The sequence below is a fragment of the Anser anser genome (assembly GCF_964211835.1).
Source record: "Anser anser genome assembly, chromosome: 5".
Taxonomy (NCBI): domain Eukaryota; kingdom Metazoa; phylum Chordata; class Aves; order Anseriformes; family Anatidae; genus Anser; species Anser anser.
The window spans coordinates 64,175,789-64,196,493 of record NC_139725.1 but is presented as its reverse complement, the minus strand read 5'-3'; the positions used below and the strand labels follow the sequence as shown (position 1 = coordinate 64,196,493).

At 50.7% G+C, this 20,705-nt stretch overlaps 1 protein-coding gene across 8 annotated transcripts in view; it reads right to left on the bottom strand.

Annotated features, from left to right (window-relative positions):
- Positions 1-20,705, bottom strand: part of NIN (ninein) — a 61,074-nt gene that overhangs the window by 21,417 nt on the left and 18,952 nt on the right. For 7 of the 8 annotated variants that reach the window (XR_014585364.1, XM_083839176.1, XM_083839175.1 and 4 more), the window contains exons 5-19: positions 17,561-17,600; positions 16,196-16,386; positions 14,902-15,048; positions 14,120-14,287; positions 12,693-12,829; positions 11,575-11,715; positions 10,824-10,998; positions 9,751-9,861; positions 8,844-8,933; positions 7,357-7,510; positions 6,915-7,036; positions 5,225-5,751; positions 2,418-4,481; positions 1,067-1,192; positions 390-459 (exon numbers count right to left, since the gene is read on the bottom strand). Coding sequence is in view for 7 of the 8 variants with exons in the window: in XM_083839176.1 (XP_083695302.1) it covers positions 390-459; positions 1,067-1,192; positions 2,418-4,481; positions 5,225-5,751; positions 6,915-7,036; positions 7,357-7,510; positions 8,844-8,933; positions 9,751-9,861; positions 10,824-10,998; positions 11,575-11,715; positions 12,693-12,829; positions 14,120-14,287; positions 14,902-15,048; positions 16,196-16,386; positions 17,561-17,600 (4,263 nt within the window). In the remaining variant the exon portion in view is untranslated. The remainder of the gene's footprint in view (positions 1-389; positions 460-1,066; positions 1,193-2,417; positions 4,482-5,224; positions 5,752-6,914; positions 7,037-7,356; positions 7,511-8,843; positions 8,934-9,750; positions 9,862-10,823; positions 10,999-11,574; positions 11,716-12,692; positions 12,830-14,119; positions 14,288-14,901; positions 15,049-16,195; positions 16,387-17,560; positions 17,601-20,705) is intronic. The other variant, XM_083839181.1, reaches the window with a different exon arrangement.

Below are 20,705 nucleotides of genomic sequence, written 5' to 3'. Positions count from 1 at the left end.
GCTGGCAGCAGTCCTAGACCCATCCAGCTGGGAAGTAAGAAGAGGCTGAGTCACGTAACCTCTCTCCCATGGGCTGCTGCAGGGCAGTACCCACAAAATGATTACAAAGAAGATTTTAACTTTATATTTCCATTAAGTAAATTTTCCAAGTTGACAATGGAGAATGCTCTCAAGTTTCTAAGCCAGCTAGTTACAGTAGCATTGCAGTTGTCTCCAGATCAGGTCAAAGAAGCCTCATATCAATCCCAAACAGTTAATGAGATCACACAGTTATCTACAAGTTTAAGTGTAGATAGTGGCCTTTTTTCTTATAAACCACATGTAATCATCTAAAGAAAGACTTGTACAGTGATGATTTCTCCAGAGAAGATTATGGAGATTCTGTTTACCTGCTTTTTCAGGTTGTCAACCATCTTTTGTACAGCCACTTTCTCCTTTCTCACTGCCTCTATCTTTTGCCTAGGAAAAAAGAAAGCTCATTAACATTAGAGTCACTCGTTAATATATATATCCTTTCAAGAACAGGCTGCTTTTTGATGTCACTAGAAAAGGTAATTCTGGATGTTCATTATTTTTCACTTAGCATCACTGCTTTGCATAGGCTTCATGAGTACTCACTTCCTTCACATACCCACGTATTCCTTTCCTGAAAGGAAAGGCTGGCTTCCCAAGATCATAGGTAGTTACCTACTTGCAGAAGACCAAATTATTGAAGTGCTCTGTCCCACTGTACCTCTTCCTGACTTTTCTAGGGCTACACCAGCCTAACAACCTCTGCCCTTGCTGAAGCAGGGGAATTACAAGAGATCAGCTCCTAAGTGTTAGCGGTCACCTGAATCCCATCAGTTAGGCTCCTGCTTTAGCTCCAGGACTGGGAAGGACAAGCTGGGACAGGGGAAAAGCAGAAGGAAGAGACCTCATCCAGGTGGAGAGCTGATGGCACCAGAAGGCAGCCTGTTTCACAGCCTGTAGGCTATCTACCATGTCAAGGAGCTTTGAGAGAAAGGACACGGCTACTGTGTGCCTGAAGGCATGCACGTGGTCCGTGCCCCCATAGCATCCTTACCGCATTTCTTCCCGGGATCCATTCAGCTCCCTCAGTTTCAGGCTGGAAGCACTACCTTCCTCATTTAACAACGTCACCTCGTTCTTCAGAGCGGTGTTTTCTTCCCTGAGCTTCTCAGCTTCACATCTGTGGCAGAGAGACAAGACATGAGAACCATTCCTGTGCATCGCCCAGGCCCACACACTAAAAGCCTAAACTGCTTGCGATACTTTAAAACAAAGCTACAGCTGGCTTATTTTATGAGCCGTGTATGGATTCGTATTGATTTTACCTTTCAAGTGCTTCCCATATCACTGGAAAGGGACATTCTAGCTATAAAAAAAACTGCACGAAGTTGCTTAAAATCTAAGATACCTAGTAGAAGTATCACACTCCAAGACTGTACTATCTCTCTCAGTCCTTAAACTGCCAATAACGTAGCCCTAACTTTGAACAGCCTAACGCTGCCATATGCAGGCTGCACCAAGGAACGCTGCTCCCCAGCTGCTCCAGAGCCCTGCGTGCTGGGAGTAGCAGCATGGAAACAGCAGAGTTTGAGAGTGTCTTTCCTTTCCCCAGGTACCTGCAGAGAAATAATTCAGGCATGGAGCAATACTCGAAGGAACAACTTCTTATGGGAAGTCGGTGCTGAACGATAATTAAGCCATTTGTAAGCACTTTATGACCACCAGCACAGCACTTGCTGAAATGCAGCAGGTAAAAAGGAGGTAACCTGTCGTGTTTTCTTTGTTATGATGGTATTTGCCGTGTTGTATACCTGATGCATTCCTAATACCAGTTCCAAACAATCCAAAATAACGCTAACTGCTAACAAAAAAGCGACTGATTTCTTCGCATTAACTTTGATATTTAGAAGACCTTTGATATTTAGAAAAAATGAAACTCTTCTAGCTTTCCAAGTAATGTTCAGTACTAGAAAGGAACAGAGCGAAGAGGTGATATTAGTAAAAATTAAAAGCATTCTGGAAGTGTTACCACAACATTTTAGACATAAGAACAGGGACCTCTGATATGTGAAGTATACACTGTGAAGATGCCCGCGTCCACAGGCAGAGCAGCAAGTTGCTGGTTTTACCCATCATGTTAGGTCAGGTTCAGAGAGAAGCACGTCTTGCACACTTATTTCAGCCATCATTATCCACGCTTCGCCAGCCTGCCTGCTACGGTTAGGGTCCAGGGCACCCTTTTCTACTCAGAGCTAAGCTACAGAGGTTAATGCAGCAGCCACGGGGCAGTCAGTAGGGCTACGAAGCGGTCAGTGGGACACTAGGTTAGTTTCTACGTGGAGCAAGCAGCACGTTGGAGCATCGCGGGGCTGGCACGCTTCCCACAAGGTTTTAGTGTACGTTACCTCAAAAGATCAACTTTTTGCTGCAGCTCAGTGCACGTGCTTTGCAAGCCGTGTGTCACTGTGTTCCTCTCCTCCTTCTCCTCACGGAAATGCACGCCGTTTTGGCTCACCAGGGCAGTAACTTTCTCCTCCAGCTTTCTGTTGGGCTCTTGCAGCTCCCTCTTTTCTGCCAACATCTCCTTCGTCGTGCTGTCATGTTGGGCCTGCTCGTCCTGCAGGACCCTGAACACTTCAGGGTGTTCTTCCAGTCTTCCAAGCTGGCACCGCAGCCTTAACTTCTCACTGCGCACATCCAGTTTTCCTTGTTCATCTTGGTTTTGACCATCTTCCAGTTCTTTAGCTTTTTTGAGGAGCTGTGTGTTTTCTTCTCTGAGCTTAATGCCTCCCAGGTTACCTGCTTCGAGCTTGCAATGAAAGCTTCTCAGCCTACGTAGGCTGTCTTCTAGGGCTTTATTTTTTTCAATTAACTTGATCACTTCAGATTTTAGATCCTTGTTTTCTGCCTGAATTTCTTCCTGGAGTGACAGAAGCTTAGCCTGTGCCACCAACCTTTCCTGCAGCTCCTCGACCCTTTTCCAAAGCTGAGGAATCGCATCCTTCAGGTCGCCGTTCACTGATCCAGGAGCGTGTTCCAGCTGGAGGGAGGCTTCAGTCAGCTCTTTGGCCCTCTTGAGATCAGTCTGCAGCTTTGAAGCATCAGAATGAAACCCTTTATTCCCAGGAGCTATTCTGTTATTCAGCAGATGGACATTCTGCTGCTTAGTATTATTTTGTAGTACTTTTAGTCTGGGAACTCTCTCAAGATCTCTCTTTTTCTGCAGCAGAGGCACCTGAGCAACTAGCTCTTGATTTTTGTCATAACCAAGATTATAATCACTTCCCACTGCCGTTTTACTTCCTTGCATCTGACACGCCTGCAACCTGAGCGCGTGGCCGTCTGCTCTGCTTTCATCCCATGGTTTCTCCACGGCAGAGCACATCTCAAGCACGTCTTCCAGGTCTGCAGGGTCAGCCTCCAAAACTGGAGAGACATTCACACCTACTGCCTTGCCTGCATCTCTCCGATCACGGGGCAGCCCTTGGAGAGCAGGATCCCTTCTGTCTTGCAGCTGTGGTGGTTCTGCACCGGGGTCAGAGCGACCAGACCCGGGAGGTCTGGGGGGCTCCCGCTCCACAGCTCGCAGCCGTTGCTGCAGCCTGACGATCTCAGAAGCCATCCTGACGTTTTCCTTCACAGCTTGCTCATGCACTTTCTGCAGATTTATGAGAACATCTGCATCGTCTCCCAGAGGCTCCATACTAGAGAAAGAAGCAATTTTGCTCTTTGCTTTTGCATATTCATTTTCCAGGACCCTATAATGATTCTGCAGTGCGGAAAAACTAACAGTCTCCCACTGCAATTTCTGTATTTTTTCTTGAAGGTTTGAGATTTCCAGATTCATCTCTGCCTTTTCTGTTTCTGCTCGCACACAAATGTCTTTGTTTAAACTTTCCAGAGCAAGAAGTTTGGAATTCAATTCTTCTTTCTCTTGCTTATACTCGCTGTTGAGTCTCTCCAGCTTTTGGCTAATCAGCCTCCCATTTTCCTCCACCACGGATATATGCTCCTCTTTGTCCTTTAGCTCTTTCTCATGGTCATTTTGGAGTCGTGTTATTTTGTCATTCAGCTTTTCCTCTTGCTTCTCAGCAGCCTTCCTCAGGTCTTGCAGCTCCTTCTGGAGCTGCTCCTTCTCGCACACCAGCTTGTTCACCTCCTCCTTGAAGTTCTTCTCCAGCAGTTCTTTCTCTTGGGTCAGGGCAACAGCAGCAGCCTTTTCATTTGCCAGGCTTTCCTTCAGCTGCTCGTGGGCTTCGGCAACCTCCTGGGCAACTTCATCCTTTTCAAACTCCCACTGAGATTTTTCCTCTCTCTGCTGTTCAACAAGATCATGCAACTCTCGCTGGTAGCTCCTTTCCAGATTTTGGATTGTTTCTTCATATTTAGTCACAAGTGTTTGTGCCTCCACAGAAAACTGAGTTTCAGCATGAGATGCTCTTCTGTTATAGTCAATTTCCATTTTTTTCCTAAACATGGTTAACATAATAAATTACTAAACTCTGAGCTAACTCAGAAAGATTCAATTTTTTTTTTAAAGCTACTCAATAAAACAAGCTGAAAAGTTACTGTTTCTGCTGAGTTTTAGTGGAACTACTATTTGATGGGTGTTTGAGACAAAGTTAAATTTGAGGCAGTTTGTTGAAACTTCAAAAACAAAAATCTAATTGCCTTGAAAGGGTATAACTCATGAAATGTCCTTTGAAATTGTTTTGCATACAATATATGCCTTTCCTGTGCTTGGCATCAGATTTATGGGGGCTTGTCCCAAGAACATCCCCAAGATGTTCTTGTCCCCCATCTCTCTGTCACCCCAGGACGGCTTCAGTTTCTGTTGACACTCAGTGCTCCCTAAATGCATTTACCAGCCATCCATTTACTTCTTCAGAAAAGACACCTCAATATTCAAATGCTTTAAGTACAAAGGACTGTAAAGCACAGAACTGAACGGAGCTCAAGTCAGCCACATCTGGTTATGCTTTAACAGTACTGTTGCCTCTAGGTGAGCTAAAAGCCAACATAAATATCTGCTTGGAAAAAGTCAAAAGCCGCTGGGTACCATCCCACCCGTGTCCTGGGATGAAGCAGGTAAGGGCACCGCACAGCGAGCACCTGCAGTAAGCCTCAGGAACGACTTCAGCGCCAGCGTCACCGCGCCAAGCACTGGCGGTCAGCGCAGACCTCTGCCGCCACGGCTGGCGGGGACACTCACCTTTCCTCCTCCAGCTCCTGCTTGTGCTTCCTCAGCAGCTCTTCTTGCAGCTCTTCTTTCTCCAGGGCATGCATTTCTGTCATCCTTTTCAACTGCTCGTGGAAGCCACGCTCCAGCTCTCCCTTCTCTTCCTGCAGCGCCTGCACCAGCACCCTCATCTTCTCCTCCACCCAGACACCGTTCTGAATCAGTTCCTCCCGCTCTTGACTGAACTTCTCCTTTGCCTCTTCCAGTCTAGCTCTAACATCGTCCTCGTGCTCTTTCCTCAGGAGTTCTTGCAGATTGGCTTTTTCCTCATTGAAACTCATTTGTAATTTGTTTTTCTCATCGTTATGCTTACAGTCAAGCTTTTCTTGCTGTTCTCTGAGCACCGCTGCCTCTCCTTGCAGTTCTGCAACTTGATTTTTCAGGCCAGTTATCTGCTTTTCCATGACATGCATCTCTTCAGTATATTTCTTCCTCATATCCTCTTGCTCCTTTTCACAGTGGATTTTTGTCTCATCTAGCTGCTTTTCGTAATGGCTCACCTGCAAGAAGGAAAACAGATTGGTTTGTTTTATACGGCATATTCTAGATGTTTTCTGTACATTTCCGTGTTACATATTTTCTAATATTCTACAGAATGATTTGATTTACACATTAGCATCTTACATCAGTTCTCCCTGCAAAGAATACTGAAGTGTGCAGCTTAATTTCTTACGGGGATAAAGATGATTATTCTGTAGAAGCCAGTGAAATCCATGCTATTCTGTTCAGTCAATTTGCGAAAGAAGAGAAAAGCCACTAATAATTTTCAAGTCCTAAGTGAGTTTTGCAAACTGCAAGTGGACTATTTCACTAATTCCTTTCTCAGCCCCTTCCTCAAATTAAGAAGATGAGGGATTTCCCTTTAAAAAGGCTTTACAAATGACACGGGACAAGCTCTTTAAGGAAAAGTAATTTCAGGGTAATATTTTTTGGTGCCCTTTCCCCACACCCATGCCTCATTTCCCCTTGCTAATCAGGGCAGGGAGCCGTCAGCTTCGTCAGAATAGTTTCAGTGCCCCTGTGTTGTGCCACTCACAAGACTGGTCTATTATAGTCATTGCAGAGTTATCAGCTCCATCCAGAGATGGTTTAAGAGATGCGACAGAAGCCTGACAGGATCCCTGACTTCTGGTCCTGAGCTGGCTCTTGCAGAACAAGCCTGTGAGGCCAGATCAACCGTGCAAGCCAGGAAACCCCCACCCAGAAAATGGGAAACCGCCAGGTGGGTTCCAGCACCGCCGGCACTGCAGCAGCAGTTTCTGTGCTTTCACGGCACGGAGCACGTTTCAGCGCCACCAGACTGCGCAGGCATAGCACTCCCCACGCAGACTCCTGCCAGCAGCCTTCCTAACCCATAATTATTCCCTGCCAGCGTGAATGAAGCGGCTAATTCAGCTGCGCCAGCCCTTCAAGACAGGAAATGCAATACTGCATGTGAAAGGCTCGCTGCTCTCGTTAGCTGGTGGGCGGCTGGGGATATAACGCAGCATTCATCCAGCCCTCGCCAGCACCTCTCCAGCACCCAGGAGGAGCAGAGGAGGCAGAGGCTCAGATTCACAGAAAGGTTCTAGTTTCACCAGGGGTCAGAAGTCCTTCTCCAAGAGCGTACCGCTTGTATGAGAAGGCCGGAAGAGTTGTGAAGCTTGAAGGGAAAATAGCTCACCGTGTCTTCGAGCTCCTGTTTGAGGTGATGTAAGTCCCTGTGATGTTGCTCCTTCATTTGTTCAATGGCCATTTCTGCCTCTATGCTCATGTTTAACGGATTGCAGTCTTCTGAACCAAGTCCTTTAAAAATAATAATTATATACAGCTTCAAACCCAAAGAGCTACGTTCTCAATAGAATTGATAATCAGTTTAAATGTATTTGGGCAGCTACGGCATCGCTGAGATTCCCCCACACAGACAAGAAACTACAAATGTTTGTTTTAGCTTTGAATATAGCAGTTATATTCCACTTAATCTTACACATTAAAGTGGGCTGTTGTTCGAGGAGTTCACTAGAAAGGCTTGGGAGAGCCTTTACATCATCACATCCAAGGCTTTATCATGAATATCTCACGAATATCTATGTCCCTGGAGTTCCCACATAGGAAAAGCATTTTACCTTGGTCAGGTTCAATGCCGCTGTTGCCGTGACTTTTAATATCGATGTCGAACTCCTCCGACAGCGAGTTTTTCAGCGACGGCCTGAAGGCCTTGCCCTGAGTGCGGTACTCCTCCAGCTCGGAGTGCAGCTCATCTATCTGGTCCTGCAGCTCCTGACCGCAGGGGAGGGGAAGGAAAGGAGCTGAGTGAAAGCAGCCGGGCATCCGTGCGCCAACACACCCCAGCGACAGGGTTTTTAGGGGAGAACTGCTGTAGGTAAAGGCTAAATCTTGCCAGTCACCATCCTCCTGTCTGCAAAACAGCACCTTCTCCACATTCGAACCCATGCAGGTAACACAGAAGTATTTATTAAAATAACAGTGCCTTCTTCAGACTGAAAACATGCATTTTGCTTCCAAAGCCTACATGTTCTAGGTCCTTCCACTTTATTCCTTCTTCCCACCACAGTTTTAAGCAGCAGCTTAGGAACATTTTCAAACATATTTGAGAAATACCTCCTCAAACACCGTTCTACTTGAAAATCAAATCAGAAGCAAAAGATCAAATTAGAAAGGAGATATCCTCATTAGTGCATTTCCATCTGGTACTTCTGCCCGCTTGCCAGCAGAATATCCCAAGTGTTTGTGCCAAATGCAACATGCTGAGCTCAATGAACATCGTTTATTGAGGAGAATGAATCCATGAATGTGTAAACATGCAATTCTGCAGATTTGAAAGGTTCAGAAAGTGAACCTCGAAGACTGACTCAGATCTGCCAGTACTCAAAAAAAAGTCAGCTGCACATTCAAGCAAATTCTTACCAAGAAGCATCAGTTCAGCAAATATTTCTAGAAAATATTTGCTTTAACTCCAACTTCTTAACAGAGCTACTATGTTGTTTCAGATTATGCAGCCTCTAGCCAAGACAGTCTTTCGCTGAACAAAAAGGATAAAGCAGAACAGGTGAGCTGAATGTTTGTAATCATTGTAGCCCTCAGAAAACAGGTATGGAAATAGACACTTGCAGGCCCACCTTAAAGAAGCATTCAGCTGCACAAGATGCAGGGAGGAGAAGGCAAGCTTTAGATCTGTGTAGTTTTATTTCCTTAAACTATTACTGTTCCAGAAACTGGCAAAACTCAGATATATCTTATTCCTGCTGGTAGTTCCTGCAGCTTTAAATTCAAATGAGGGCATCCTTTATTTCACAGATCAGACAAACCACTGGTGCATTGCCGCACAAAGAATTAAGCTTGATTTACACCAGCGGAGCAAAGGAGGCTCCATATACCCTGTCCCAGCCCACCCGTATGGCACACTATCATCTTCTCTTGACCATTTGCTTCCGTGGTAACAGCTTTCCACCACCCAAGAGCACAGATTAACGTAAGAAAGAAAGAAACCGAACCATCACAAACAGCAGTATTGCATTGCATGCTGCCACGCTTAGCCGTTTCCAGAAAGGATGCTCTTGGTGAAGATGCATCCCTCGGGTGCCCGACTCACCCTGCACTGCAGCTCGTACTTGCTCTTCATTTGTGCCAGCCTCTCCTCCTGCAGGAAGAATTCTGCGCTGCTGGGATCGAGGTCACCGTACTGAAACGGCATCAACAGGACCCAGTCAGTCTTTCACATACCCCTGCTGGGATGCAGCTCTCAAGCAGCCTGCAGCCTGCTCCCTCTTTTCTCTGATTTTTTCTTTCGTGTGTGTGTGTGTTTTTTTATTTTTTTATTTTTTTTATTCCCACAGGGAAATCAAAATTCCCCTAGGGAACCCTAAAAAGGGAAGAACCTCCCTAGAAGATGCTAGCTGCTATCTTCCCATTTCTCTTACACTAACTTTGATTTCAGACCACACCTTTCTATCTTAATGCACGTACAAAGTAAACGTATTTTGCAGAGATAAATATTTCCAACTTGAAGCAGGTCTGGAAAACAGATGCTGGGTGAGGATCGTTACAAAATCACCACCAAGGAGCCTTTGTCTATAGATGCACATGCACAGAAATGCCTTTGGAGAAGCTGATGTTCTGATGAGTTTATTATATCATCGCCACGCTCAGCTGTTCATCTCAGTTTTCAGATGCAGTTTTAACAGAGATGCCACGTAGCACCAGACACCTCAGGTATCATCTGTCCAAGAAAGGAGCTATACTGCAAAACTCTATACTGGGGAAAAATCCCTGCAAACCCGTTGAATGACTGCTTCACTGTAGGGCTCACTTAATTATCAGAGGACCACAGAGAGGCTGGGGTATCTGCAGCTCCCTGAACCGGAGGGAGCTGGGCTGCCTGGCTCAGCACTCATCCAGTCCCCTTGGGAGCAGCCTCCAGGGACCCCGCCACCAGCTCCACCAGCAGCATCTCGAAGCAGATTCAGCTCTGAACGCACGCTGGAGAGTGGAGGATTTACCTTCTCAGTCAGGACGTTCTCCAAGTTCCTCTGCAGCTTGCTTGCCAAGCTTTCATACTCCGCCAGCTTTTCTCCCGTTTCCAAGAGCTCGCTTTCCAGACGGCTGTTTTCCTGAACCAAACAGAAACCCGACAGCCTCAGCATTTGGAAGAGGGAGGCACCAGCAAATGGCAACTCGTTCAAGAAGAGCAGTCTCCCAGTCAAGTCAGGGCACAGCACCGACACGAACTGCAGCCGATGACGGGAGCTGTGAATTTCTTTCCCGCTGTTCGCACGTGCACGTCAGAGCAGTGAGCGTAAGCTGGCTGCGGGCCTGGTGGTTGCCAGGCACACGCTCCTCTCACTTGCTAATCACTGCTTGAGGAGGAGCATTTTACACTTCCCCTGGCACCAAAAGGACAGCTGACCTGTTCAGAAGCCGTTCTCCTGAACATCCTCACGGGTGTCAGCTCACGCTGACTGTCAGCGCTTTCGATATTTGTAAGACAACACCGCGACCTTTAACTTTCGCTCAGCTTAAAAAAAAACGCAAAACATTAAGTTATGATAAGGCAGCTGTCAGATTCAGAAAAAAATGTTGTGATTTAAGTGTAGAACAAATTTGCAATTTTTTTTCATAAAAAAAATTGGAAAAAGGATTCGAATATGTAGGGTCACAGGTGACCGATACCATTGCAAGGCAGCAAATAGTTTTTCAAATGGAACAGCAGCAAATTCGCTTTAGAGATTTAAGCAATGTTTTAAGCTTCATCAAGACACGACCTCCTGCCCGGGCAGCCAGAGGGCCAGCAATGCAAGCAGCCCCCCAAGATCTGCGCACACACACACACCCTCCACATGTGGCAGCAGAAATCTGAAAGGGAGCCCTACAAGTCCTAGCAGTAACCGATCAAGGTGACCCCAAAACACTGTAACGGACGTGCCTTTATCTTGCAGCTAAACCTACTTTCACCTAGCTCAATATACGCTGGCATAGATCCTCTCAACAAGGATCAAATCACAAGCATCGCTCCCTGCTTCCGCACACCCTTGGCTTTTATCAGAAAGTGCCATTTGCATTCAGCCCCCGTTACCTTCAGGGAGAGGGTGAGGCGGTCACGGATGTAGTTCTCATCAGTCTTCAGCTTTTCTATCTCCTGCTCCAGCTCCAGCCGCTGCTTATTAGCCTGCTGCAGGATTTGCTCCCGCTCTTTCCGCAGTTCGTTCTTTAGAGCTGCGATTCGTTCCTTGTATTCCTCGTCCAGCTTCCTGTTAAGGCATCAAAGGCAAGGAAAGCTCACAAAGGGAAGCAGGCAGCAAATGCCACTGCGTTAAGCTGGGTGGTATCGGCACACACAGAGCCGCTGCCCCTATCAGGGCTGGCTCCAGACAGAAGCACGTGGATTAACCGCGCAGATCGGCCGCGCAGTGCTCGGTGAATTTTAGATGTGCACCCACTGTCTGGCCAGGGTTTTAGGATTAAACCAGACTTTCCTACAGCCAGCGATGTTAATGTTGAAAGTTTCACATCGGCACACACCTCTTAACGGGGAAGGTGAGCCGCATGCACAGACAGCAGGGTGACAGAGCAAGGGTGAGGAGCAGAGGATGGGATCTGGGACCCACGGACAAGTCTGGCAGGTGGGGTAAGGACAACAAATGCTTTAGCATGGCCAAACACTGTTCAAGTCCTCAGGCTCAGACCAGTTTTCATCCAAGCCACAGGTGCTCACACACCTCTCCTGCCCTTCCTCCCAAGCCACTACCTCCATCACCACCACCTGCAGCCCTGCAGGATGGGCAGGAGCTGCTCACGCTCACCCGGGGTGTCCCGGGACACTGTACCTGAGGTTGTACTCGTTCCGGCGCTCTATCGCAGCGTGGTGGTCATCGACTTCGGAGGCCATCAGGGATTTCAGCTTTTCGGCTTTTTCCAAGTCCGACCGCAGCTTCTCTTTCTCCCTGGCCACTTGGTCCACCCGCTCCCTAGGGCGAACACAGCCATGCTGGGTTAGGGCAGCCCTCCCCCAGAGGAAAGGCTCACCAGAGGCTTGTCAGAGAGCCTGGAAAAATTTCTGGGGGGGCTTTTATCCTCAGCTGCACCCGTCACTAGCTATGAGCTTGGGCACACAGCTCAGACCTGTCTTGATGCCCCCACAGGTCCTGAACCAGATGCGAACCCCCTGCCCCATTTACTTGTTCTCATTTTATTACCTTTACCACTTCATCCTCACACTACATCCCATCTATCTTAACCACAAGTTAGCAAGATTTGCTTTCTTGAGCTGCTTTCTTGGTGGAAATTCAGTAACAAATCTCCCCACAGAGTAAACATAAAAACGTAGACCCTCACAGTGGGAAACTTCATCTTTTGCCCTGGAAGTGAGATGGGGAGCTCATAGGCATGAGTGATAAGCTGACAGGTAACACATCTGCAGTCTTAATGACCAAAGTCATCCATGGTGATACACAAATAAGAAGCCTGCACCACAAGTCCCGTGCAAAGTCAAGATATGTTTGACATTCAAATGAAAAAGTGGAGACTCATGGTCTGTACCTCACACACCTCTATCCCACAGCAAAACCTATCTAAAAGTACTCCCAGAAAGCATTTAGGATTTGTGGTGCTGCTTATCAGGTTGCGCTAGCCTCTGCCTGAACACTTTTGTGTTCCTTGGCCAAAGACCACTGCAGACTGCAATGACCCTTTCAGGCTGGGAACAGCCCGATGCTTTGATTTCCCCCCCCACAAGCACATTCTCCTGTGATACTTGGGTATTTTATCCAAGTAAACCCAAATAATGAGGAATTAATGATAACCAAATAATGATGATCGGGGGACAGGCGGTGCGATGCCCCTCGGAGGGGCCGTGCTGCCGCTCATCGGCTGCTCCTTAAGCTCCTGCTGGGCAAACCCCCGGGGAGGCAGGGAGGAAACGGAGACAACAATCCCAGCGACTTACAGCAAGTGCCTTATCTCTGTTTTGAAGCTCGCCAGGGCTGCCTGGTGGATGCTGTTCTTGGTTATTAGAAGCTCGTTTTCTAGCGCCAGCGTCAGCTCTGTCAAGTTCACCTTCCCATCCAAGCTGAAGTCCAAAGCCTGCGGAACAACACGCCGTTAGAGCAGAGCTTTCTTGCTCTGCAGGAGCCTGAAGACGTTTGTACACGAAGGGGTAGAATAAACTGGGGAGGCTCAGAAGAGATCTTTGCTTGCTGATGAACCCTTCAGGGATGGCTTTGGGTCAATAAAACAGACCTCTCAGGCACCTTCCTACATTAAAGTGCTGCTGCCGGCTCTGCAGACGGAAAAACCATGGCTACACTGCAAGGCCAAGAGGAAAGCAAGCCCATGCCTGACTAAGAGCATTAATTCTCTAGCGGACCTACTTGCACTGGCAGCATTTGAATATTTTAAAAGGCAAGAAAGCGGTTGAAAGCGTTTGCATAGAAAAAAAAAGGGTCTTGTAATAGAGGCGATACAGAAGAGGTCTTGCAGGAGGTTCCACAGTAAAAACCCCACCTCTTCCAGCACGTTATCGGTAGTAACTGACCATATTTCCTTCCCCCTGACCTTGCACAAGCACAAAGGAGCTCACAGTACCGCTACTGGTGCAGCTGCTGCACCCACGCCGCGGAAAGCATGCAGCGGCACGGCCGACAGGGCTGGCTGTGGGCTAAAGGCAGCGCTGGCAGCAGGTGAGTTAGAGGCAGACCACGCAGGTCTGATTAAAATAATGCAGAGTTATCAAGCTGGACTGAGTCCAGGCTCCAAATGGGTTTTTATTTGCCTGAGAGCAGCAACGGTTATGAATAAAGTGCTTATGGCAGCCTGGATGTTCAAAATCCGCGTGGACACAAAATGCTAGGAAAAACCTGTCCTTGTCACTGCCAGTAACCCAGAGGGTCTCGGAACAGACACGTGGAAGTGTCTTACCCCGTCCACAGCTTCCAGCAGGACGGGCAGGGAAGGGGTTTGCTTCAGGTACCTGATTTGCAATACGCATGACCCTTTCACCCTGCGTAATGGAGCACTAATTACTGGGCAGGGTTTCAAACGCCGGCCTCCACTCCAGAACAAGCCATAACCCAGGTCACTGCAGCACTAAGAGGTTTGCAGGTGCTGCTGTTCAGCGAGGTAAAGGAATTAAATTGCTTTACACAAATGTAGGTGACCTCTTCGAGCTGAGCTGGAAGTCCCATTACATTTTATCATTAACTTTCAGCTCTCTGGGATGCACCATCGTTTCAATGCAGGAAATTACTGGAGATTTCCCAGAACAGCTATACTAGCACTGGGAATTTTAGAGGAAAAAAATCCAGTTACAGCCCAGAACCCCATAAAGGGGGGAAATAAAGCAAACAGAAGGAACGAGCTGTGCTTGCCGGTTACCTTCAGGATGTCCTGGCTGTTCTCGACGCCCTCCTGGTGCCAGCAGTCGAGGACGCCCTCCACGCAGCCGTAGCCCATTCCGTCGTCCAGGCTGGAGAAGAGGCAGAACCCGAGGGTGCTGGGCATGGCGGCGGGGCCGGCCGTGCGCCTCCCGCTCTCATCGAAGGACTGCCGAGAGAGGGGAGAGCTGTGGCAGGGTGTGGGCAGAACCAGGAGCCTGCCCCGCGCTGGGGAATGCTCGTGAGCCTAACTGCACCAGCAGCACCCTGGAGGTGAAGGATTCAGCCTGCTTTTATTTAGCCTGCTTTTCCTCGCTGCCACGCGAACCCCCAGCAGGAGCGCTGCTGCTGACCTCGTGGCACCGCAGCACAACCAGGTACATTGGGTCTCAAATAAACTCGAGGAGGAATAGCTTTGGATAGGTTCTCGGTGCTCCTAAAGCGTTTTCCACCACCTGCTTTTAAGTGTTGCTTTTTCCTTAGAGGCTGCATGGGCACTTGTGTTACAGCCCTCAGCTTCCAGCCAGAGAAAGCAGCAACTCCGACCTCTCAAAAGAAAAAAGTGAAGGATGAGGGATGTGCAAGCCCATAGCCTGCAGCTGACCTCAGGCCACCTTTTCGCCCTGTGCACAGCTTGCACCCTTATTTAGTGCCCACCACACCCTGCAAGGTGCATCCCCAAACCCCATTACTTCAAAGGGGCCATCTCTTCCCCTCTCCAGGAGGACACCTCCTGCCCCATCCCCATCCCAACAGCCCCAAGGGAGCCAAGCAGCCCCTCACCTGCATGGAGAGGTGTCTCTTCAGCTGTCGGTACGGGGTGGATGCCGAGGGCGTAAGCGGCTTCCCGTTTCTGAGCAAACCGTAGAAAAAATCCTCGACGCTCATGGTGCCATCTTGGTCCAGGCTGCGGAGCACCCCCTCGAGCACCTGTGAGCGGCAGGGGACAGAAACCACATTTGTTATTGCTGAAAGCACTGCAGAAAAACTTGGCACAGCAGAGTCCTGCTCCCCAGATCTCTACAGGGAAAGAGTAAAGCAAATGGACCGAAAGAGCTGCCGGGCTCACTGCATCAGCATGGACTGGGATAGTCGTCTTACAGAAGACTGCAGAGCTATGTATGCTGCTGAAATCCTGCCCGCCACAGAATATAAGCTCCTTATCGTGGTTATCTTCGAGCATCCATCTTGTAAGGCAGCACGGAAAAGCCTCATTTCGCCCTGCTCCCAAGCCCAGGTGACATCAGGAATTTAGTGCAAGTTCGTGAGAAAAATGCCCAAACCTCTGCAGCATCTGAAGTGACTGAACAAAAAATAGTAAGGCACTACAAGGTTACAATAAATCTATTTTATACTTCAGGGCGGTCTTTCTTACAAAGAAGACTAAACATATTAGGATCAGCGATGTTACGATAGTCCCTTCCTATTCCTTTGTCTTCAGTTTATTTTCCCCCACTTTCTGCCTTTCCTACACTTTAATATCCTGAAAACATTTTTGCAAATGCTGCAAAGGAATAACAGCCCAGAAACAAGCTTTATGAAGGAAACTGTTTCAAGCCATGGTATTCTAAGATGGGAAACAGTTTTATTAAAAATGCTCTGAATCTTAAGGAGGCATTTTGCTAAAGAAATAATTTACCTGGGGACTCTGTCTGGAGGACAAAGACAGCCCGCAGGTCTTTGCAAAGTCAAAAGCAACTATCTGTGAATATTGGAACCAATATTTACTTTCTAGATAGATGGATCCTAGGATTAAGGAGTCGTGCTTGGAATCCAAGGTATGTTTTTTAATTTCAAGTTTACCCTGCGATGGTACATGACGATGGACAGGCATTACAGTGCAAGGCAGCTGCCTCGGACCAGCACAGCCTCTCAGTGGTTCAATGCCAACAAACCCCCTTGGAAAGCAGCGAGCTGGACGCCGCCTTCCAAGCAGCGAGCTGTTAACCTGCACTTGGGCTTTGTGAGGAGCAAAAAGTGATGAGCCACAAGGCAGGCCTCTGGGGCAGCACCGACACCCAGCACGCCTCCGGGTGCGAGCCACCCCTCCGGCAACCCCAGCCCCGCGGCCGCTCACCTCCCCGCTGACATTTTGGAGCCCAAACTGCTCGCACATGGAGACGAGCTTCTTGCGGTTCAAGTGGCCATCCCTGGTGATGCCGAGGTGCTCACAGACCTCCTGCAGCTTCTCCTCTATCCACTCCGGCGTGGGCAGCGAGGCGCTAGGAGAGGCATTCAGGTCGTCTGGGTTCCAGAAGCGCAGCTGCCCTGCATCGGGGGGAAACAGCTCCGGTGTATGGGACTGCTCCCGAGCGACCACCAAGAGACCCGTGGGCTCTGTATGCCACATGGGACTCTGCTGGGCAGCCAGAGGCTCCCTGCTTGCTCGGCAAGGAGCTTTGCAGACCTCAATGCACAGAGCAGTTTGAGATTTGGGGTACGACCAGCACCAGCATGGCTGTCAGACTCTGCAGCAGCAGCAGACCTCGCACAGCATTTAACTTGCACAAATTCCCTTCACCACCAGCAGCTGCCTTGAGCACGGCCTTACCCAGCTGGAAACACGTGGAGCCACTGGACACAAAACAGCCAGAGCTTGCTCAGCTGCAAGGCCACCTCCTTGTGGCTGCCACCTCACCCCAGGGGCTGGGAAAGGGCCTTTTGGAGAAAAATTTTGGTCCCGTTGGATGGGGGTGGGCGTTAGACCACAGCTAATGGTGCAGGGGTGTTGGGGCAATTAGAAGCTGCATGGCTTAGCTATAAGCACATCTTCCCGTGCTGCCGTGGGTTTTGCTGAGCGTTCGTGCGAGAGGCCAGCGGGGCGATGCCAGAAGCGTGCAGGGAATCTTGCCACAGCCCCACCAGCTCCTTCGCCAGGGTCTGTCCTCCCCAGAGCATCCCCACCCGAACCAGCCCCCTGCGAACCCTTCGCCGCTTCCCACAGCCGAGCAGGATGTGGCCCAGTGCTGCCCCAGCTCAGTCCCGCAGCCATGGCCGTGGTGCTGGGGCAGGATGAGGAGCCCCCACCCTGGGGTCACCCTGCTCTCCCCCACAGGAGGACCCAGGAACTAAGGGCCGGTTGGCACTGACATCTAGTGACTGCCACGCTCTACTACAGCCCCAAAGAACGCCCAGGACCAGGCCCGGAGATGCTAGGCCATAAGGCGGTGCCTCCGAGGAGCCTGGTTTCCTTGCCGCTCCCAGCGTGGGCCTCGCCTCCACCTCCAGCAGGGCCGCGCCGACAGCAGGAGGGACAAAGCGTGGCCATGGCAGAGGAGAGGAGCACGGGATGGCCACAGGGGCCGCAACGCGCGGTGCTTTGCCTGCCCGACCCCGTGCAGGGCCCACGCCAGCACCACCGGCCTGAGGCGGCCCTGCAGCACGCTTTGGCTGCGCTCCTTGGGGCTTTGAAGATGAAACGCGTCCAGCTGCTTGCTCTTACCCTCTGCCTCGTACTCCTCGCTGCCCCGCGTCTTCCAGTGCTGGGGAGAAAACAAAGGGTTCCCAGGTTGTTATTATGGCAAGACGCAGCGCTGACGAAAGGCTCCACCACCAGCATCAAACGAGCGGCAGGGCTCCAACCGCCGCCAGGCTTTCATCTCCCCGGTCTCGGCGGGCCGGGCTGGCAGCCCCCGGCTTTTTTGATGCTGCCTGCTGCTGGCAGGCATGGTGCTGCTGTGGGCATAAGGCACAGCCACAGCACAGGATTGACAAAGCCCCCCAGCTGACCCAGGAGAGGCGCAGCAACAGACCAGAGCCGTGCCGCTTTCTTAGTGGTATTGATAAGAGATGGGGGACGCAGCGAGGATCGTGCGCTGCACGTAGGCACCATCTGAATGTGTGCTACCCTTTCCTTACAGCATCCTGCGGCAGGGTGACCACCACAGCCTGTGTGGATCCCCCACACAGCCAGCTTGAGCTCCAGGACGAGAGCAGAGCCCCCTCAGAGCCTCGAGCATCCCCACTGCGGGTAGCCTGTACCATAACCCTGAAGCACAGCACCACCCCACGGCCCTCCCTGGGGGATTGCACACCACCTGCGCCAGCTGCAGAGCCCGAGCATCCCAGGCAAAGCACACCAACATCAGGCAATTAGGCTGCGATGAACCCACTCACGTGAGTGCAATGGGGACACCTGCTCCCAGAGCGCACACGATGTGGGAAACGAAGCTCTCGCTGCTTTGTGCTTCCAATTTTGCAAGTGGGACCCATCTGCCTGCAGAGCTGGAGGGCCAGCAGCCTGTGCTCGGCCAAGCCCAGCCCAAAACACCTCCGCTGGCCATAGCTGTGGGTCAGGAGGGCAAACTGCACTGCCAACAAGCTCCCTGAGCTACACAGAGGAGAAAAAAAACCTCTTTGCTGCTCTTAAGCCATCCTGCTTCCTCCGAGGCAATGCCGCAGCAGCTCAGGCAGCACCGGGAGCAGGGCAGAAGTGCAGTGCTCAGAATGACTTCCCGTGCATTCTGTGTTGTTCTGCCACCACCAGCCTTGTACCAGCTGAGGGGATTTGCTAACGAGCCATGCTCAGCAATATTAACTTCTAGTTTAGCAACAACGGCGGCAGATGTTACTTCTCCACAACCACGAGCGTGTGCTTGCGCATGCATGGCGCTGATGGATTGGATGTCAAAGTCACCCAGGACATAAAGAGGCTCTAAATCATCATAGAAAAGTTCAATACGTCTCATTCAGATTACAGCTAAAAGCCATTAATCTACAGCGTTACCATGGGAACTGGATTAGGTCACTGTACTTTTTTAGCTCTGCCGCTTGCGCCTGTTTCAGCTGCCGGATGAGGGAAGGGCCGCTCGGTGCCGCAGCATCTCTGTGTACCCGTCTGGTTTTGGGGCCAGAGCAGGAGCCCAGGAGAGCAGGAACCCAGGAGATCTGGGTTAACTGAGCCCAGGAGATCTGGGTTCGCCTCTGCTCCCCCAGGAGGCTGCAGGCAGCAATCAGGCTGGCACAGGCAGGGCTGGAGCCTGCAGCTCTGCTGGATATCTGAATATCTGCTGGATATTCTGGACAGAGCCAGGAACATAAAGAACAACGCACTAGAAAGCCGTGCATTTCAACCCAAACAAGCGCTGTTCAGCTAGCTCCACCACCATTAGGGCGGGCAGACTCCTCGATAACACATCCTGCTGATCATACAAAGATGAGGCAACAGGTACTGTCAGGTTATTGCCTGCAAAAACAGAGCCCAGCCCCTGCTCCCCAGAACGTACAAGCAGACAGCACTCCACCTTGTAAGTGCCCACCCATACACAACTGCCCTCGGCGTGCAGTCAGAAGGCACTTTTGGGTGCTAAAAGCAGTCCCCGTCCTGCACTCCTGTCCTCACAGGGGGACTGCCAAGGGGTAACTGGGCAGTGATGCTCTGAAGGGGACCCCCTGCTGTGTCCAAGTCCTTTTGCATAAGCAGTGTGTGTATATTAACCTCTGCATAATTTTAATTTAAAGAATCTAAGCCAATTAGCACCAGAACCTCTCACATCAAGGACTTATCAAAAACAAACAAAAACACTCAAAAAAAAAATCACAACCAAAACCCCAGGAGCCCCCAGACCACAGCGCATGGTAGAACCACGAGCACAAAGCAAACCTGAAGACACCAACCAGCGGGTGCCGCAGGCGGGCACCCCCTCACCACCGGCCCCGGGGGGCTGTCGTGACCCCCCGGGAGCATTCCTGGGGGCGCCCTTTGTGCACTGCGGGCTCGGGGTCGGCACCGCCGGCGGGAGGACAAAGGGGGCCTGGGGCCGGCGCGCGGCGGTGTCAGGCAGGGCATTGTCCCCGGCCGGCGGTGCTCCAGCTGGATGTGGGTCACGCACGGCGCGGGGGGCTCAGGAATGCATTATTGGGGCGGGCGCGTGCTCCGCGCGCCGAGCGGCAGATGGCCGCGGCTTTCAATGCTCGCCGCCCTCCAGCTCGGGGCCCGGGCGAGCATCTGCAGCCTGTGCCGTTTGCTCGCCGTGGCCTCTCCCCATAACAACGCGGCAACCTCTCCCACCCTGCCATCTGCTCCAGCGAGACAGACCTTTGTTCTCCCCCAGAATATATTGCTAATTAAGACGACGAGCAGGGGCGCACGCTGAGCCCGCTGCGCACACGGCGAGGCGATCCCTCGCACCGGGGCTGGCAGCCCCGCGGCCTCTGCCCGGGGACGAACGGTCACAGCGAGGACTGCTGAGGGTCAGCAGAGCTCCACGAACCACCTCGTGGTTATCTTTAGCTGCCAAGCACCAATAAATGCACCTTTGGGGAGAGCACGCACCGTGCTGAGCTGTCACTTGCGGATCCTGATTTTTGTAGGATAAGGGAAAAAAAGCCTAGCCTGCTGCTCTGGTACAGCCCCGTGGCTCAGCAGCCTTCCAGCAGGGAGCAGGGCACGGCTCTGCCCTCTTCTCCCGTGAGGGAACCACAGCAGACACCACGCTGGGCAGAAGCCAGCACGCAGATGCTCAGGGAACGAGCAGCTTCGTCAGGCACTGAAGGGATGGGGCTGGGACACGACAGCAGTCTGTGAGGTTTTGCCTCCTGCAATGACAGAGGGACCTTTCCCGGAGCAGAGCCCAACAGCTAGGCAA